This window comes from Vicia villosa, linkage group LG7, assembly GCF_029867415.1.
Source record: "Vicia villosa cultivar HV-30 ecotype Madison, WI linkage group LG7, Vvil1.0, whole genome shotgun sequence".
Taxonomy (NCBI): domain Eukaryota; kingdom Viridiplantae; phylum Streptophyta; class Magnoliopsida; order Fabales; family Fabaceae; genus Vicia; species Vicia villosa.
Genome location: NC_081186.1, coordinates 90,937,644 through 90,953,860, shown reverse-complemented (window position 1 = coordinate 90,953,860; position 16,217 = coordinate 90,937,644). Strand labels below are relative to the sequence as shown.

The window sequence follows — 16,217 nt, the reverse complement described above, 5'->3', positions numbered from 1 at the left end:
TGGATTTGATTCTTCAAATATCAAACTGGATCTAATCCACACTATCTTGAGATAGTAAACTACTTGAAATGATCAGAGTATTATCTCACTATTAATAAAAAGAATTGTCATGTATTTTTTATGGACAGGAAATTAGCCAACATTCTACTAAATTATCTAACCAGAATTATCTTTATCAATAAATATCTTTGGGGTAAATTAGAAGAATGCCATTGCCATGTTTTCATATGGGATGAGCTTTTTGATTCGATAAGAAAATGTAAAAAGCTTATGAATTATGCTTCAACATATCAATTGAAATAATCCTTTTATTAATAAACAAGTAAAACATAAATGCATTGACTAGGATCTATGCATTACTAATAGTTTAAACATGAAAAAGAAAAAAAAATTAAGGGCAATTGGGTCCTCCGTTATAACATGGACATTCTTCCTTATGGCCACTTGTTCCAGATGGCACACACAAACATTTTCTACAACACATGTTGCAGTATGTTAGACATCCTTCCTTATATTCAGTCTCTGAACAACGATAGTCACACGCACCTTTGCATTCTGAATAAAATTTAAATTTAAATTATGATTAATAATTGTAAATAAAATTAATTTTCATTTCACACCCTTTCCTATAATTACAATAATTTTTTTTAAAGGAAATAGTACGTACGTTCAGCATAAAGTGATCCTTCTCCACCAGCCTATATAAGAAAGATTTATAGAAGAAAATATATTAGTATAAAACTAAAATTTCAATTTAACATATAGATACAAGAAAAGTGTAAATAAGTTAAAAGAGAGGAGACATGATTACTCACTGATGCATTTTGAATTAGAAAAGCTGTAACAAATATTAGAAGAGTTGCACAAAAAAGTTTAGACATTGTGATTTTGGTTGGTATTGCAATGAGTAAATCACTCCCACTCTTGTATTTATAGTGTCTACTCTAGTTAGGCCATAATACAATAGCATTAAAAGCTCTTAATTTCGGTCAAAAAAGCCAATAAGTTTTAAATAAAATTAGAATTTCTATTTTATTTTTAATAAGAAATTTGTATTTAGCAGAATTTAATCAAATCTTCACCATTAAGCCACACACGCAAACATTTTAATACAATATTAATAGTTACACTCATTTTAAATCTTTGATCTTATTTTAATTTAATGGTTATAAATTGCCTCGGATGTTTTTGCTAACAAAAGCCTCCTCTACTTTTAGTAAATAATCTCTATTTTATTAAAATATAATATCTTTTCATAAAATAATATAGATTTCTCACCCTTTTCTAACTTAATTACTTTTTCATTTATTTAAAAAAAGGATGATCTTAAATATTTCTTTAAAAAACCATGATTTTTACAAAATAAAGTTTTTTCTTATTGTGTATCAATTTTTTATTTTGAATATCTAACATTTATTAAAAAAAATTAATGTAGTTTTGAAAAATAAATACAAAAAATAAATTTGGTTTGAAAATATATAAAAATGATAGAAAGCTTATTAATTTCAGTGTTCAATCTATATATTTGTTTCCCGGTTTACTCATTACTAATTATTTGAATTTTTGTATAGTTTTTTAATATTACTCTTAACTCTATTTAAAATCTTTTCAACTTTGTAGTATAGTTTAAGTGATAGAATACAATTTTATTTAAATAACAAAAAAATGTGAAATTGTTTAAAATAGAGAGTGTGCATTTGTAATATTAAAAATCACATTTGTTTACTATCAATAAATATTAAAACTGCATATTTTAAAAAAATATTAATAAGAATAACGAAACAGAATATCATATAATATAAATAAAAAATAATAAACATTTCTTAAAATTGATAGTAAATATTATTTTATTATAAATCATATTTTTATTAAGAAATATTAAAAATCACATATTTTTAATTAATATAAATGAAAATCACATGATTTTTATTAATTTATTAAAAAAATTGGATTTTATAGTATTTATTAACAACAAATATGATATTTGAATAAAAAAAAAGTGTACTTCAATATTAAACTAATTTCACTATTTTTGTTTTAAAATTATATTCTACTCACTTAAAGTACGCTATAAAATGGATATAATTTTAGATATAGTAAGAAAATTAATTAAAAAACTATATAACAAAAAAGAAAAAATAATAAAGTAATTAGAAATGAGTAAACCCAAAAAATGAAGATATACAAATTAAATAATGAAATTTATAGGTTTTTATTTTAAACATTTTTACCCAAATTTCAATTTTTTTGTTTTTTTGTTTTTTTATTCACAACTATAATATTTTTTTTTAGGTTTTTACCATCCACGTATTTCTAATCCAGTTAGAGATGAGTTCGGACATCAGGTGATTTCAATCTCTGTACAATCGCATTTACAGAAATCAAACCATAGTGACTTCCTACCAAGTCGAGCATCATTCACTATTGTACCAAGTAACTTTTTATTTACATTATTAGATACTCATTATTCATTATTTAATTTCTTTTTCTAATCGTTAGATTTAATTTTAATAAAAAAAGGAGAAATTTGATTAAATATAAGAAGAAAATATTTTTTAAATTAAGAATAGTAGTTTTTTAAGAAATATTTACCATCAAGCTTTTTTTCTTTAAAAAAAATGAAGAATTACATCCTTTATTAGAAAAAAGTGAAAAAATGAAAATATTGTTTGTATATATATTTATAAAATAAAATAGATTTAATATCTTTTTATAAATTAAAATAGATTTCTCACACTTTTTCTAACACTTTTTCTTGTAAATTGGTTGTTCTACTAATTGTAGCTTAGTGCCGTGGAAAGTTAAATCTCGTTGGCTTGGGTGTTGGGCTTACACGCTTAGGATTGATTTTAGAATCACTCACATTTACTGCGAAGCCAATTTTTGTGCAGATTTTCTGGTAAATATAGATTTTAATAGTAAAAGGATGACTTGGTTTACCATGTGCATAAGAATATTACAAAGGATTACTTGCTACACAAGAATGATACCCTAAGCTAAGGTTTAATGTTTAAGAGGTTTTGGTGTGGTCCCCTCTTGTATTTTGTAATTTTTTTTTGTTCAATATATTTTCCTTTTGTTTAAAAAAAAATCATATTACATTCACTTAAAGAAATGAAAAAAAAATTGTTCATTTTAAAATACAATATAAAATAATATTTAAAATATATAGAAAAATTTAAATAATAAATAATTAGTACATAATAACGTAGTTATGAAGACAACAACGGTGCAATTTTATTTTTTTCATATAAGTTGCCAATCTACTTCCTTATATATTTTTTTTAGGGTTAAATATATAAAATTCCTATAATGTTAGCGAGTTTTGTTTTTAGCCTCTGATAAAGTATTTTTTTGCAATCCCCCCTTGTAATTCTATATTCCTTCAAATATCTTCCTGACTGTCAGCAAATATGATTTTTTAATTAGAAAAATGTGTATTCTTAAATTAAAATAAATTTCGCTATTATTTATATTAAAAGTATATTCTATTAATTTAAAGTACATAATAAAAAATTGACAAAATTTTAAATATAGTAAAAAAATATTTAAAATTATCTAAAAGGAGAAAAGATAATAAAGTAATCCTATGATATAAACCAAGATACTCTATCACAATATAAAGATATTATAAAAAATGGTATATTTCTTTATTGTGATTTGTGAGATGCTTTTAAATTTAATGAAAGACCGTGAATTCATTTTGGTAGATATATTTCCCTCATCAACATATGAAGTGAGCACAATGGCAGTATATTTTAACATAATACAATACATGTATGTATGTGTCCCATAACTAGTCATACGAGACTGAACATTTGCAGCACTTGTATCAAACTTGAATACTGATAAGCCATAATGAATAGAATCAACAATCTCTTTCCGGTGCTATAATTTTTCACAAAACATCAAGTATAATTAAAACAAATACATAGTAACTCAAGTTTCTTTCACTGTCAGATAGTTGGGATGTTATTAATACTATGAAGCTGCAATTAGCTTCTATTGGAGTGTTATTTTAGAAAAGTGTATGTAGCATTGAACATCGATATGACACCCCATTTTATTTTGGATTATACCGTTTTATCTCAAGACAATGTATACAACACATTAGAAAGGAGTTAGAAATGATAAAGTCCGTTGGTTGTGACAAAACAACATGTGGTTGCTTCATTAAAACAACCCATGGGTTATCTTGTGCGTGTGAACTTGCACGGTATCAAATACAGGGAGAGCCTATTCCGTTAGACTTAATACATGTATTTTGAAAAAAATTATTCATTGAAGAGCATGTTAATTCGTAATTCCTTGTGTCGAAGCGGGTTGTTGCTCGAACACAAGGTGTGTCGAAGTGTGTAACAGTTTGTTACACATAAGTTTGTTTTTTTAAATCTAGATAGATTTGATTTAGATTTAAAATAGATTTGATTTGATTTAGTTCCAAAATAGGTATTTTGGGCTTTTATAGTTTTGGGCTTTGGCTTAAGGAGAAAGCTAACCTAAATCTATAAATAGGGAGTAACCCTCATTATTTGTAATCAAGTCCTTATCTTGTATTCACAGAAGTTGCAGTTGCAAGTGAATAACAGAATTTCCACAGATTGTGGGCAGAAAGAAACTCTGCAGAAAATACTTTCTTCTCTTTTAATTTCCGCAAACCCTAATCCTACTTTTGTTCTTATTTTCTTCATTGTCATCTTTAACGATAAGGAATTACTCAAAGGTTTGAGAGTCTAATTCCAACATCTGGTATCTAGAGCTCCAGTTAATCGATTCAAGGCAAGAAGAATGGCGATGGCAATGAATCATTCGAATGGGCATTTTCCAGTAACACTTCCAATTCTGAAAGGAGATAACTATGAGAATTGGTGCAAGCAGATGAAAGTTGTATTTTGTTGTCAAGATCTTTGGGATCTTGTAAAAGAAGGGATAGAACCGCTTGTAGAAGGTGCGAAGGAGGAAGAAAAGGCTGCACATAAAGATTGAAGAAGAAAGATTTTAAAGCTCTCTTTATAATCCATCAATGTCTGAGTCCAGATAATTTTGAAAAGGTTAATGATATAGAATCTTCAAAAGAAGCTTGGGAGATTCTTGAAAAATCTTTTGGAGGTGCAGAAAAGGTGAAAGAGGTGAGGTTACAAACTCACAAGAGAACGTATGAATTGCTTCAGATGGAAGATAGCGAAAGCGTAACTGATTTCTTCACCAGGGTTACGAAACTAGTGAATCAAATCAAGACATGTGGAGAAGTATTAACAACAAGAGCTGTTGTTTCAAAGATCTTGAGGTCGTTATCCCCTAAGTTCGATCACATCGTGGTAGCCATAGAGGAATGGAAAGATTTGTCGAAATTAACAAAAGAAGAGCTTCAAGGGACACTTGAAACTCATGAACAAAGAATGGCTGAAAGAGCTGCAGGCAAGTCGAAGAGCGATGTGGCTCTGCAGGCTCAGTCAGCAAACAAAAAGAAAGGCAAAGGAAGCTGGACTAGAAATAAAAGTAGAGGTGGCTACAACAATTCGACTGATCGAAATCAGCAAGAAGGAAATTGGTCGAATTATAGAAAGCCCTCTTACCAAGGCAACCAAAGAGGTGGTGCTGCAGGTAGAGGAAGAGGTGGTGGTCGAAAGCCTGACAAGAGTCACATTCAATGTTTCAATTGTCAGAAGTATGGTCACTATTCGACAGCTTTCCAGAAAAGAATAAAAGTCAAGAAAGTGATGCAAAGCTTGCAAAACAAGAAGAAGAAGAAGAGATGTTGCTGATGGTCACAACAAAAGATGAAGATAAATTCAAGGACCAATGGTACTTGGATTCAGGATGCTCATTGCATATGTATGGAAGAAAAGATTGGTTTGTCAACATAAAACCCTCAATAAAGAACATGGTGAAATTTGCAAATGACAATACTCTAGCAGCTGAAGGTATTGGTGATGTAATGATTACGAGGAAAGATGGAAAGAGGTCAGTAATTTCCAATGTGTTGTACATACCAGGCATGAAGAGCAACTTACTCAGCATTGGGCAGTTGGTCGAAAAGAACTACAAGGTTTTGATCAAAGACAAGATGATGAGAGTTGTCGACGCAAGTGGGAGGTTAATCTTGAAGGCTCCTATGTCATAGAATATAACCTTCAAGATCGAACTCAATGTGATGGAGCACGAGTGCCTTGCAACTGCAGCTAGCAGAGATGAATGGATATGACACTATCGACTAGGCCATCTCAACTTCAAAGACATCAGAGACTTGAAAAGAAAGAATATGGTTTCAGGACTGCCAGAAATCGACATTCCAAACAAGGTATGTGTGCAGGCGAAGCAGCACAAGAATAGCTTCAACAAGGATGCAGGAAGCAAGTCGAAGGCAGTCCTTGATGTCATATACTCTTATGTATGTGGACCAATCTAGGTGGATTCGAATGGAGGTAACAAATACTTTGTTACATTCATAGATGATTTCAATCGAAAACTATAGACTTACCTGATCAAGAAGAAAAGTGAAGTGATCGAGGTATTTGTCAAGTTCAAATCTATGGTTGAAAGACAAAGTGGTCGAAAGCTCAAGGTTTTAAGAACTGATGGTGGTGGAGAATAAGCGTCGAAAGACTTCGACATGTTATGTGATAAAGAAGGGATTGTGCATGAGGTGGTGCCACCCTACACTCCACAGCAGAACGGAACTGCAGAAAGGAAGAATCGAACCATCATGAATATGGTGAGAAGTATGTTGAAAGGAAAGCATTTACCTAAAGAATTTTGGGGAGAAGCAGTGTCGACTGCAACATACATTCTAAACAGATGTTCGACGAAGAAGCTAGAAGGAATTACTCCAGAAGAATGTTGGTCTGGTGTGAAGCCTAGCTTGAGTCATCTGAAGGTATTTGGATCTATAGCACATAGACATGTGCCAGATCAGTTAAGAAGAAAACTTGATGACAAGTCGAGTCAAATGATTCTTATAGGATATCACTCGACTGAAGGATACAAGTTGTTCGACCCAGTGAACAAGCAAGTAGTGATCAATAGGGACATGATCATAAATGAGCTTAAAGAATGAGATTGGACTGAAAATGTCAAGAAGGATTCAGTGAGAATTTTTTATGACGAACCAACTATTGAAGTCGAAAGAGAATAAGTTCTACAAGAAGAAGTCAGAGGTGATGCAGGCCCAAGAAGACCTCAGAGAACAAGACACATGCATGCGAGATTGCAAGAATGTGTAATTACATCAGATGATGTAGTCAATGATGAAGATGAGCTGGTACATTACGCTTTCTACGTAGATGTCGAACCAGTCAATGCAACTGACATTGAAGGATTCGAAGTGGGTGAAAGCTATGAATGAAGAATTGAAGTCCATCGAAGACAACAATACTTGGTCACTTGTCGAATTGCCTCAAGGCAAGAAGGAAATTGATGTGAAGTGGGTATACAAGGTGAAGTGTAATCCCAAAGGTGAAATGACTCGACACAAGGCAAGGCTTGTGGCAAAAGGATTTCTTCAGAAGCAAGGAATTGACTTCGATGAGGTCTTTGCACCTGTTGCCAGGATCGAAACGATCAGGTTGGTTGTTAGTCTGGCAAACATGAACAATTGGCACATGTGTCAGATGGACGTTAAATGTGCATTCCTGAATGGACCCTTGGACGAAGAATTCTATGTTGCACAACCAGTTGGGTTTGTGAAACAAGGCGAAGAGAGAAAAGTGTATAGACTGCATAAAGCCTTGTATGGACTGAAGCAAGCTCCAAGAGCTTGGAATAAGAAGATCAACAGTTTCCTAAGGGAGAAAGAATTTGTGAAGTGCAGAACTGAACATGGGGTATATGTAAGAAGAAGCAAGAGTGAATTGCTTATACTATGTCTCTATGTCGATGACTTGTTGATAACAGGTAGCTGCAGGAAAGAGATCGAAGGTTTCAAAGGTGATCTCAACAAGGAATTCGAAATGTCGGATTTGGGCAAAATTTCATACTTCCTTGGCATCGAATTCTACAAGAGTAGTAGAGGCTTGATGATGCATCAAAGAAGATATGCAAGTGAAATTATCAAGAGATTTGAGATGGAAGAATGTAATTCGACTTCGATACCTGCTGAAACAAGATTACAACTTTCGCAGAACCCAGATGAAGAGGATGTCGACCCAACCCAATACAGAAGACTTATTGGGTCATTGAGTACCTTTGTCACACAAGACCTGACTTAGCATACAGTGTAGGTATGATAAGTAGATTCATGCAGAAGCCAAAGTTATCGCACCTAGCAGCGGCGAAGAGGATACTAAGGTATCTGAATGGAACTCTCGACTATGGCATTCTGTTTCCTGCAGCTGATGAGGGAAAAGAATGCAAATTAGTGGATTACACCGACTCGAGTTGGTGTAGTGATGCTGAGGATCGAAAATCCACAACTGATTATGTGTTTATGCTAGGTGGTGCACCAGTTGCTTGGAGTTCGAGAAAGGAACCAGTAGTGGCATTATCATCATACGAAGCAGAGTACATAGCTGCTTCTCTTTGTGCAAGTCAAGCAACGTGGATGGTAAACTTGGTCGAAGAGATAACAGGGAAAGATCATGGAGCAATTACCATGAAGATCGACAGCATGTTAGCTATCAATCTAGCGAAGAACCCGATAGCACATGGTCGAAACAAGCACATCAAAAAGAGGTTCCACTATCTTCGAGAGCAGGTAGCTAAAGGGAAGATGAATTTGGAACACTGCAGAACTGAGAATCAGATTGCAGATATCATGACGAAGGGAGTGTTGGTTGAAATATTCAAAAGACTAAGAGCTATGATGAATGTAAATAGCTTAGACACAATGAATTAGGTGGTGTGTTAATGTGTAATTCCTTGTGTCGAAGCGGGTTGTTGCTCGAACACAAGGTGTGTCGAAGTGTGTAACAGTTTGTTACACATAAGTTTGTTTTTTTAAATCTAGATAGATTTGATTTAGATTTAAAATAGATTAGATTTGATTTAGTTCCAAAATAGGTATTTTGGGCTTTTATAGTTTTGGGCTTTGGCTAAGGGAGAAAGCTAACCTAAATCTATAAATAGGGAGTAACCCTCATTATTTGTAATCAAGTCATTATCTTGTATTCACAGAAGTTGCAGTTGCAAGTGAATAACAGAATTTCCACAGATTGTGGGCAGAAAGAAACTCTGTAGAAAATACTTTCTTCTCTTTTAATTTCCGGAAACCCTAATCCTACTTTTGTTCTTATTTTCTTCATTGTCATCTGTAACGATAAGGAATTACTCAAAGGTTTGAGAGTCTAATTCCAACAGAGCATGAGGTCACTGAAGAAGATAATGAGACACAATTAGATTTTTGAAGAAGAGTGTGAAGAGCTGAAGAAGTATTTCGGTACACTAGATATTGTTGGCTAGAGGACGATGAAGAAAAAAGTTCGGGAACTAACACAATCATTCACAACTTCTATGCTTCCACCACCAATGAAGTACAAGTCATTGAATTTTAGAGTGAAATGTATGTGATTTGAAAATATAGCAGACTATTCCGTAGGTACATCTACGAACATTCTTTTTTAACACGTTCCGTAGATGTACCTACGGAAAGAAACAAATTTTTTGAAAAGAAAGATGTTTTCGAATGTGCACCTACGAAAGCAAGAGGCATAATTGAAATTTCGTCAGGTGACTGAGAGTTTTAAGGAGTGGATTGAGATATTCTCTAAATATTGAGGCCTAAAATCTTATTATATTTTTTCAAAATTATCATTATTAAAATTTTAAAAGTAATATTTCTAATTGAAAAAAAATTGAGTTTTTCTAATATAAAAATAATTTGTTAAAGTGTTAATTTATTTTGTTTGTCTTTATTTTCAATTAGTAATAAAATCAATTTATTTAATTTTTGTTGAATATTATTGTTCTTAAATAAAACATTATCATTATTGAAATATCAAATTTAAAAAATTAATTTTTTATTTAATTGAATATTTCTCTGTGTATCATTTTGTACTTGTATTATTTATCTATACCTTTTAGTTTTATAAATATATCTGATCCGTCAATATTTAATTTTTTAATTATATTTTATTAAATGTTCAATGTTAATTGATTTCAATATTTTAATATTAATTAATAATACAAAATAATATTATGTACATAAAATTTTTCAAATGAATGAATTCTAAAATGAAATGATTATTTAGTTTATTATATATTATAATAAGTAATTTAGATTACATGATTCGTTAGAGAATTTAAAATGATGTGGTTAGTAAACTCTTTAAATGATTTATATCTAGAAATAATAAGTTTATATAAATAATGGGTGAAAACTTTATATAAATTATTGACAATTGATGGATTTACAATTTAAAGTTAATGACAATTGATGGATTTACATTTATATGAGTTAATGTTAGTATTGACTCCATTTACTAAATATGGTATAGCGTGTATGTTTCTCTTTGACATTGTTGTTTGGTGCAATAAGGTAAACTATGCAACTCGTGACTTCTGCATATATTTGATATGGTAATTACGTCCGACTCTTCCAACTCCAACTGCATATATAAAGATACTTGAAAATTCAGCCATAAAAGCATTTCTGTTTTAGTAATTTTTCAGGACATAGCTTTTCAGACCTACCTATTCTATTCATCTTTATCCAGATAATGATGAAAAAAGAAATTACGAAGATAAAAGTAAAAAGTTGAGAGTTGAGTTTGGTTTCCCCACACTTGAATGGAAACCAAATCATACATGCTGTGTGTAATATTGTATGATAGCAGACATTGATGTCACACCATATTTTTTCAGGACCATATTTTTTTCTAATTTACTCAAAGATTATTTATTTTTTATTTATGTTCTAGAAATTTGATCAACCATGTGTAGTGTAGATTGTTAGATTAAATTGTTATATTTTTGGAAAAAGAAATTCTAACAAGTTTGGATGTTATGCTCAGCTTTCCAAACATCCCAAATAGTGTTGGCCCAATAAATATTCAGTCTTAAAATTTTATTATATTTTTTCAAAATTATTAATATTAAAAAAAGTAATATTTTTAATTGAAAAAACATATTGAGTTTTTCTAATATAAAAATAATTATTAAATTGTTAATTTATTTTTTTTGAAATTTTTTCAACTGATAGTAAAAAACAATTTACTTAATTTCTGTTGAATATTATTCATCTTAAATAAAACATCATTATAATTGAAAAATCAAATCTAAAAAATTAATTTTGTATGTAATTAAATATTTTATGTGTATCATTTTGTACTTGTATTATTTATTTAAACATTTTTGTTTTATAAATAAATCTGATCCGCGACAATATTTAACTTTTTTACTATATTTTATTAAAAGTCCAGGTAAAACCAGGGCCGGCCCAAGATACTTGGAGGCCTAAGGCAAATTTTGAATAAAATTTAATAAAAATATGTATTTTTATTTTTAAAAATTAAAATTATTTATGAAATTCCTTTAATTGATTTTATTTCATATGTTTTTCTGAATTATATGTTATGAAGGAACTTCAATATTTATTTATATAATATTGATCTTAAATAAAATTTATTAATTTTAATATTAATTATTATTATTATTATTATTAACATTAATAATAATGTGAGTTTATGGTATAAAACAGTAAAATAAAAAAAATACTTAATTAGTTTTACAATTAAATTATATTAATGTTGTATAAATAGAGTATATATTATAAATTTTATGGTGCTTGATTGAGCCATTTATTATCGTTAAATTGTTAAATATTGACCTAATTTATTATGGTGTCTGTTACTCCCTCCGTTCCTTTTTAAGTGTCGTTTTAGCAAAAAGCTCTTCCACCAAGATAGTGGATTATTGGAGTTACTTTTTCTATTATACCTTTATTTATTTTTCTCTTTCCAAATTAATTCAATCATACACTCTCTTTTTCCAATAATTAATTGAAAAATTTGAGGTGTAGTTATTGAAAAAATAAGGGTATAAATGACAAATTATAAACATTAAATTATAAAACGACACTTAAATAGGAACAAAAAAATTCTTCTAAAACGACACTTAAAAAGGAATTAAGGAGTAATTTTTTTTGCAGGGATTTTTGTTTTATTGATTCTCTTTCCAAATTAAATCAAAATAATAAATTAATTACCAAATAATTAATGATTGCTTTTATGGCCAGTAAAAATAGTGGGACCTTAATATTAATAATACATAACCTAATAGTAATGAAAAGAAAACGGAATTGGAGGCCTAAGGCAATGGCCTAGGTAGCCTACCCCTTGGGCCGGGCCTGGGTAAAACAAGTTTATTTTAAATTTTCAATGTTAATTGATTTCAATATTTTAATATCAATTAAAAATACAAAATAACATTATATACTTAAATTTTTCAAATGAACTCTGAAATGAAATGATTATTTAGTTTATCTATTAAATAAGAAAAGAAATGTACCTGGAAATGACTCAATTGCCCTTTGTTCAAAAAATTACACCTAATTGTTTTGGGGGTAAAAAGTGTCTAAAATTTACTTTTTCTAACGAATGATGTCATATTGTTCTATTCTAATTAAATGGTTGTTGTTTTATGCTTTTGCTTGCTATGTTTGAATTGATTGATGATGTCATACGGTTTAGTTGCTATTACTTTTCCTCTTTTACCTTTTGCCAAGCTACAATTCAAAATTCAATTTTGAAAACAAACAGAATCTTTCGACACTCTCTCCCTCTCCCACGTCCTTTCTCTCACGTCCTTTCTCTCACACACTCTCTCTCTTCTTCCTTCTTCTTCTTCCTTCTTCCGATATATGCCTTTGCCATTTCGTTTTCCTCTCAAAGCTAAATCTACATATGCCTCTCTCTCGTCCAATGTTTTGGAATCTTCGATCTATGTTGGGGTTTAAACCAATCTTCACAAATAAACCCTAAAATGTGATGTGCTTATTCAACATGTGAAGACAGAAGGTGAATAACCTGGTTTCAAATTTGAATATGTCGGAACAAGTTGGAAGCCCTAAAAGCGGGGGCTTTGTTTATGTTTTATTTCGGTTGATGACGGTCGGTTCAGTTCCACGGTTCATATTTCGCCACCAACGTTGCTATTTGGCTTTAGGTATGTTCAATGTTGATGATTTAGGGTTTATATGTTTTGTTGATTGGGGGTTTTCTTACGGTGTTTTATTGATTGGGGACTTTTTATAACGAGATCTTAATGCTGATTATTAATTTCTGTTTGTTTTACTGGCCCTCATACATGGTATCTACAGGCCAGGAGGAAAGGAAACATGGATGTATTTGTTTTTTAGTACAAGCTTTTATTTTGTGTGTTGATTTTTAGTTAGGGTTTCATTCAAACTGCATATTTTTTGTCTCATTTGCCCCTCAATGTCTTGCAGCAAGTTTCTACATTTTCACCAATTGCAGATGGAAGTCTACTTGTATGTTTGTTGGTATATTTTCTTAATAATAATGTTATAGACTGTTGAAAACTCTAATAATAATGTTACATAATGTAAAAGAAGGCCTTCATGTGTATTTTGTTGATGACTACTTGCAGATCTTGGATTTGGCTTTTGGTGATGAGAAGTCTCATAATATAAAAAACTAAATCACTAATGCCCTGTAGGATCTTGAGATCATACCTGATTCTTTATTAAGGTGGGAACTAAACCGAGTTCGGTGTTACGCTCACGATGTTCCACGACAGAGGAGGGACTGTTGGAAGAGGGGGAGGTCCTACTTATCTTGCTATATTATCTCAGCCTTCGAGTTCAATAAATCATGGTAGATGAAAAAGACTAGTCTCTTCTCTGTTCTAACTAGATTTGGCGTATTTCTTTTTCCTTTCAATGCAGGGTGCAGTGCAGGAAAATATAGCAGGGAGGATTCCTGCAATACAAAATATTTCAATTTAGTAGTTTTTTTTTTATACAAAATATTTTATAAATTATTATGTATGGTTAATGTTATTTTCTGGTTTGTCTCAACTTCCAATAAATTACAACTGTCATTAAATTGCACCTTTCCACTTTCTAAATTAAGGCACATTCCAATGTATAGTAATTACATATTACAAATGTCATTGAATTTCACATTTCGACTTTCCAAATTCTAAAGGCTTTAAAACAACCATTATATATACATGATGGACATAAAATTGTTTTTACAAGTTCCTTACATAGCACCTTCCACAAAGCCACAATGACAGGAACAACTGTTCAAATTGCTGAGGGTGTTGCAGGTGTCCAAATCGAAGGTCCTCTAATTCCAAATGGAGGTAACTGTTCAACCAAGTGATTAACTATCTGGAGTTACTCATCTACTACATGGAGTCACAGTGGCTACTCAAAGAAGAAGAAACAGGAGGAGGAGGAGGAAGAGGAGACGAACATTAAGGAGAGTAGCCAAACATGCAGTCGTCAGTTCTTCAGATGAAGATGAGGCCTCGTGGGATTGGTCCAACTTCATGTCAGCTAAGGGATTTCGATTGATATTTAGGGTTTAGGGGATAGAAGAGATATTGTTTTGATTGTAATGGCCAGTTTTTTTTAATGATAAACATCTTTTATAATTTATGTCTTATTTTGGATGTGGTTGTATTTACTTCTGATTCCAGACGATAAATATGTTTATGTCTTATGTATTTGGAATTAAAATATTCTGATCCTTCTCCAACAATTATCTTTTATTGTTGCCTGAATTAGGGATTGATGTTGTTAGTGCTCATGAATCTCACAAAACCCAATATTGATTTTGTTGAAGCCATTACAGGTTTAAATATATGCAGGCGAAGGTCAGTTAGCATCGATGTTGTTGCAGGTGAATACTTAACACGTGAAGGAAGTTGAAGTAGCTGTTGAAACCTGTCATGGAGAGTACATTGCAGCTGCTTGTGAAGACTATTTTAGTATATTTTGTTGTTCTTTGAATAATTCTTCTACTGACTGCGTTTGAATTTATGCAGTTTGTAATTGTACTTAATGTGTTGATCTGCGGTATTATTTTGTATCTTGAACGATAAAAGTAAGATTTTTTACCGATACATTCTTATGGCCGCATGTGCTGTGAGTTATAGATATTAATTAATTTTCATTGACCATTTGTGACTACTGTTACAATCAGCACATAGCTGTTAACATTAGTCACAAAGCTTTTAATCTAAAAGGTAATGTGTAATTTACTTATCTCATACTGATAAATTTTGGATTTATGATGCAGATAGGGAAAGAAAACACTAGCTGGATTAATAAAAGATGGGATTACTGCAGTTACACACTATTACTCGAATGATTTTCACATGGAATTCGGACTGTAAGTACGTTTAATATCGGGCGTAGTTTTTTATATGAAGTTTTTTTATATAAAGTTTTTTATATGAAGTTTTTTTGGTTCGTAGTACTGTCAAATATCGGGCATGGCGGCGCCATCAGTCGCCGTCATCAACATCAACTTTTGCAAGACCTTATGTCCCTCTACTCTCTTCTCCCAAGCATGCAGAAAGCAGTCTGTAGAAAAAAGTATTTGAACCGCTGTGCCAATACAATCTGAGAGTTTAATGGAGGGGCCAATCAATGTATATATATATACATAAATGATATAAAATCCATGAAGTGTTGCTATGTAAAATCTTGGTGGATTGAAATACTCATTACTCAAAAAAATATTAAATGTTAATATTTCTTTCATTTGCACTAATATTTTGTATATTTAGCTAAGGTTCAAATTGTTGTTATTCATTATTCTGGCTCTGTTGCCTCACCTGTTTATTTATACAATTAGAGAGAAATCATCACAAATTATGTACAATTCTTCAAAGTTTTTTGTCTTTTATATTTGAAATTGAGGTTAGATGGGATGGAGAAAACACAAAAAAAGAAATTTGATTTGATTGCTATAGATCTTTTCATGGTTACTCAAAAAGAAGTTTCTTTGTCATTTAAAAGATCATTTCAGAAATTAATTACGATTTCTTTTAGTTTAACATTTTGAGTCCTACAATTATATATATTTTAGTAGTTTCTTTGGCAAATACTTAAGTTGCGATCATGTTATGGCAAATACTTAAGTCTCAATACCTAAGTTGCGATCATGTTATGGCAAATACTTTTTATTTTACGTAATTGTAATTTAAAATATATACAATGCTTTTCCACCTAATTTTCATTGGAATTAAACACGGCATTTTTTTACAGTTAAATATATTTTTTATTTCGTTGTGAAAAACAAATGCGT

General features: G+C 30.8%; 1 protein-coding gene across 1 annotated transcript; it reads right to left on the bottom strand.

Annotated features, from left to right (window-relative positions):
• Positions 1-290: 290 nt before the first annotated feature.
• LOC131615782 (gibberellin-regulated protein 12-like) lies at positions 291-926 on the bottom strand. The gene is made up of 3 exons (XM_058886940.1): positions 816-926; positions 668-698; positions 291-555 (listed from the first exon to the last, which is right to left on the bottom strand). The coding sequence occupies exons 1-3, from the start codon at positions 879-881 to the stop codon at positions 392-394; spliced, it is 261 nt and encodes an 86-aa protein (XP_058742923.1). The 5' UTR covers positions 882-926; the 3' UTR covers positions 291-391.
• Positions 927-16,217: the final 15,291 nt, after the last annotated feature.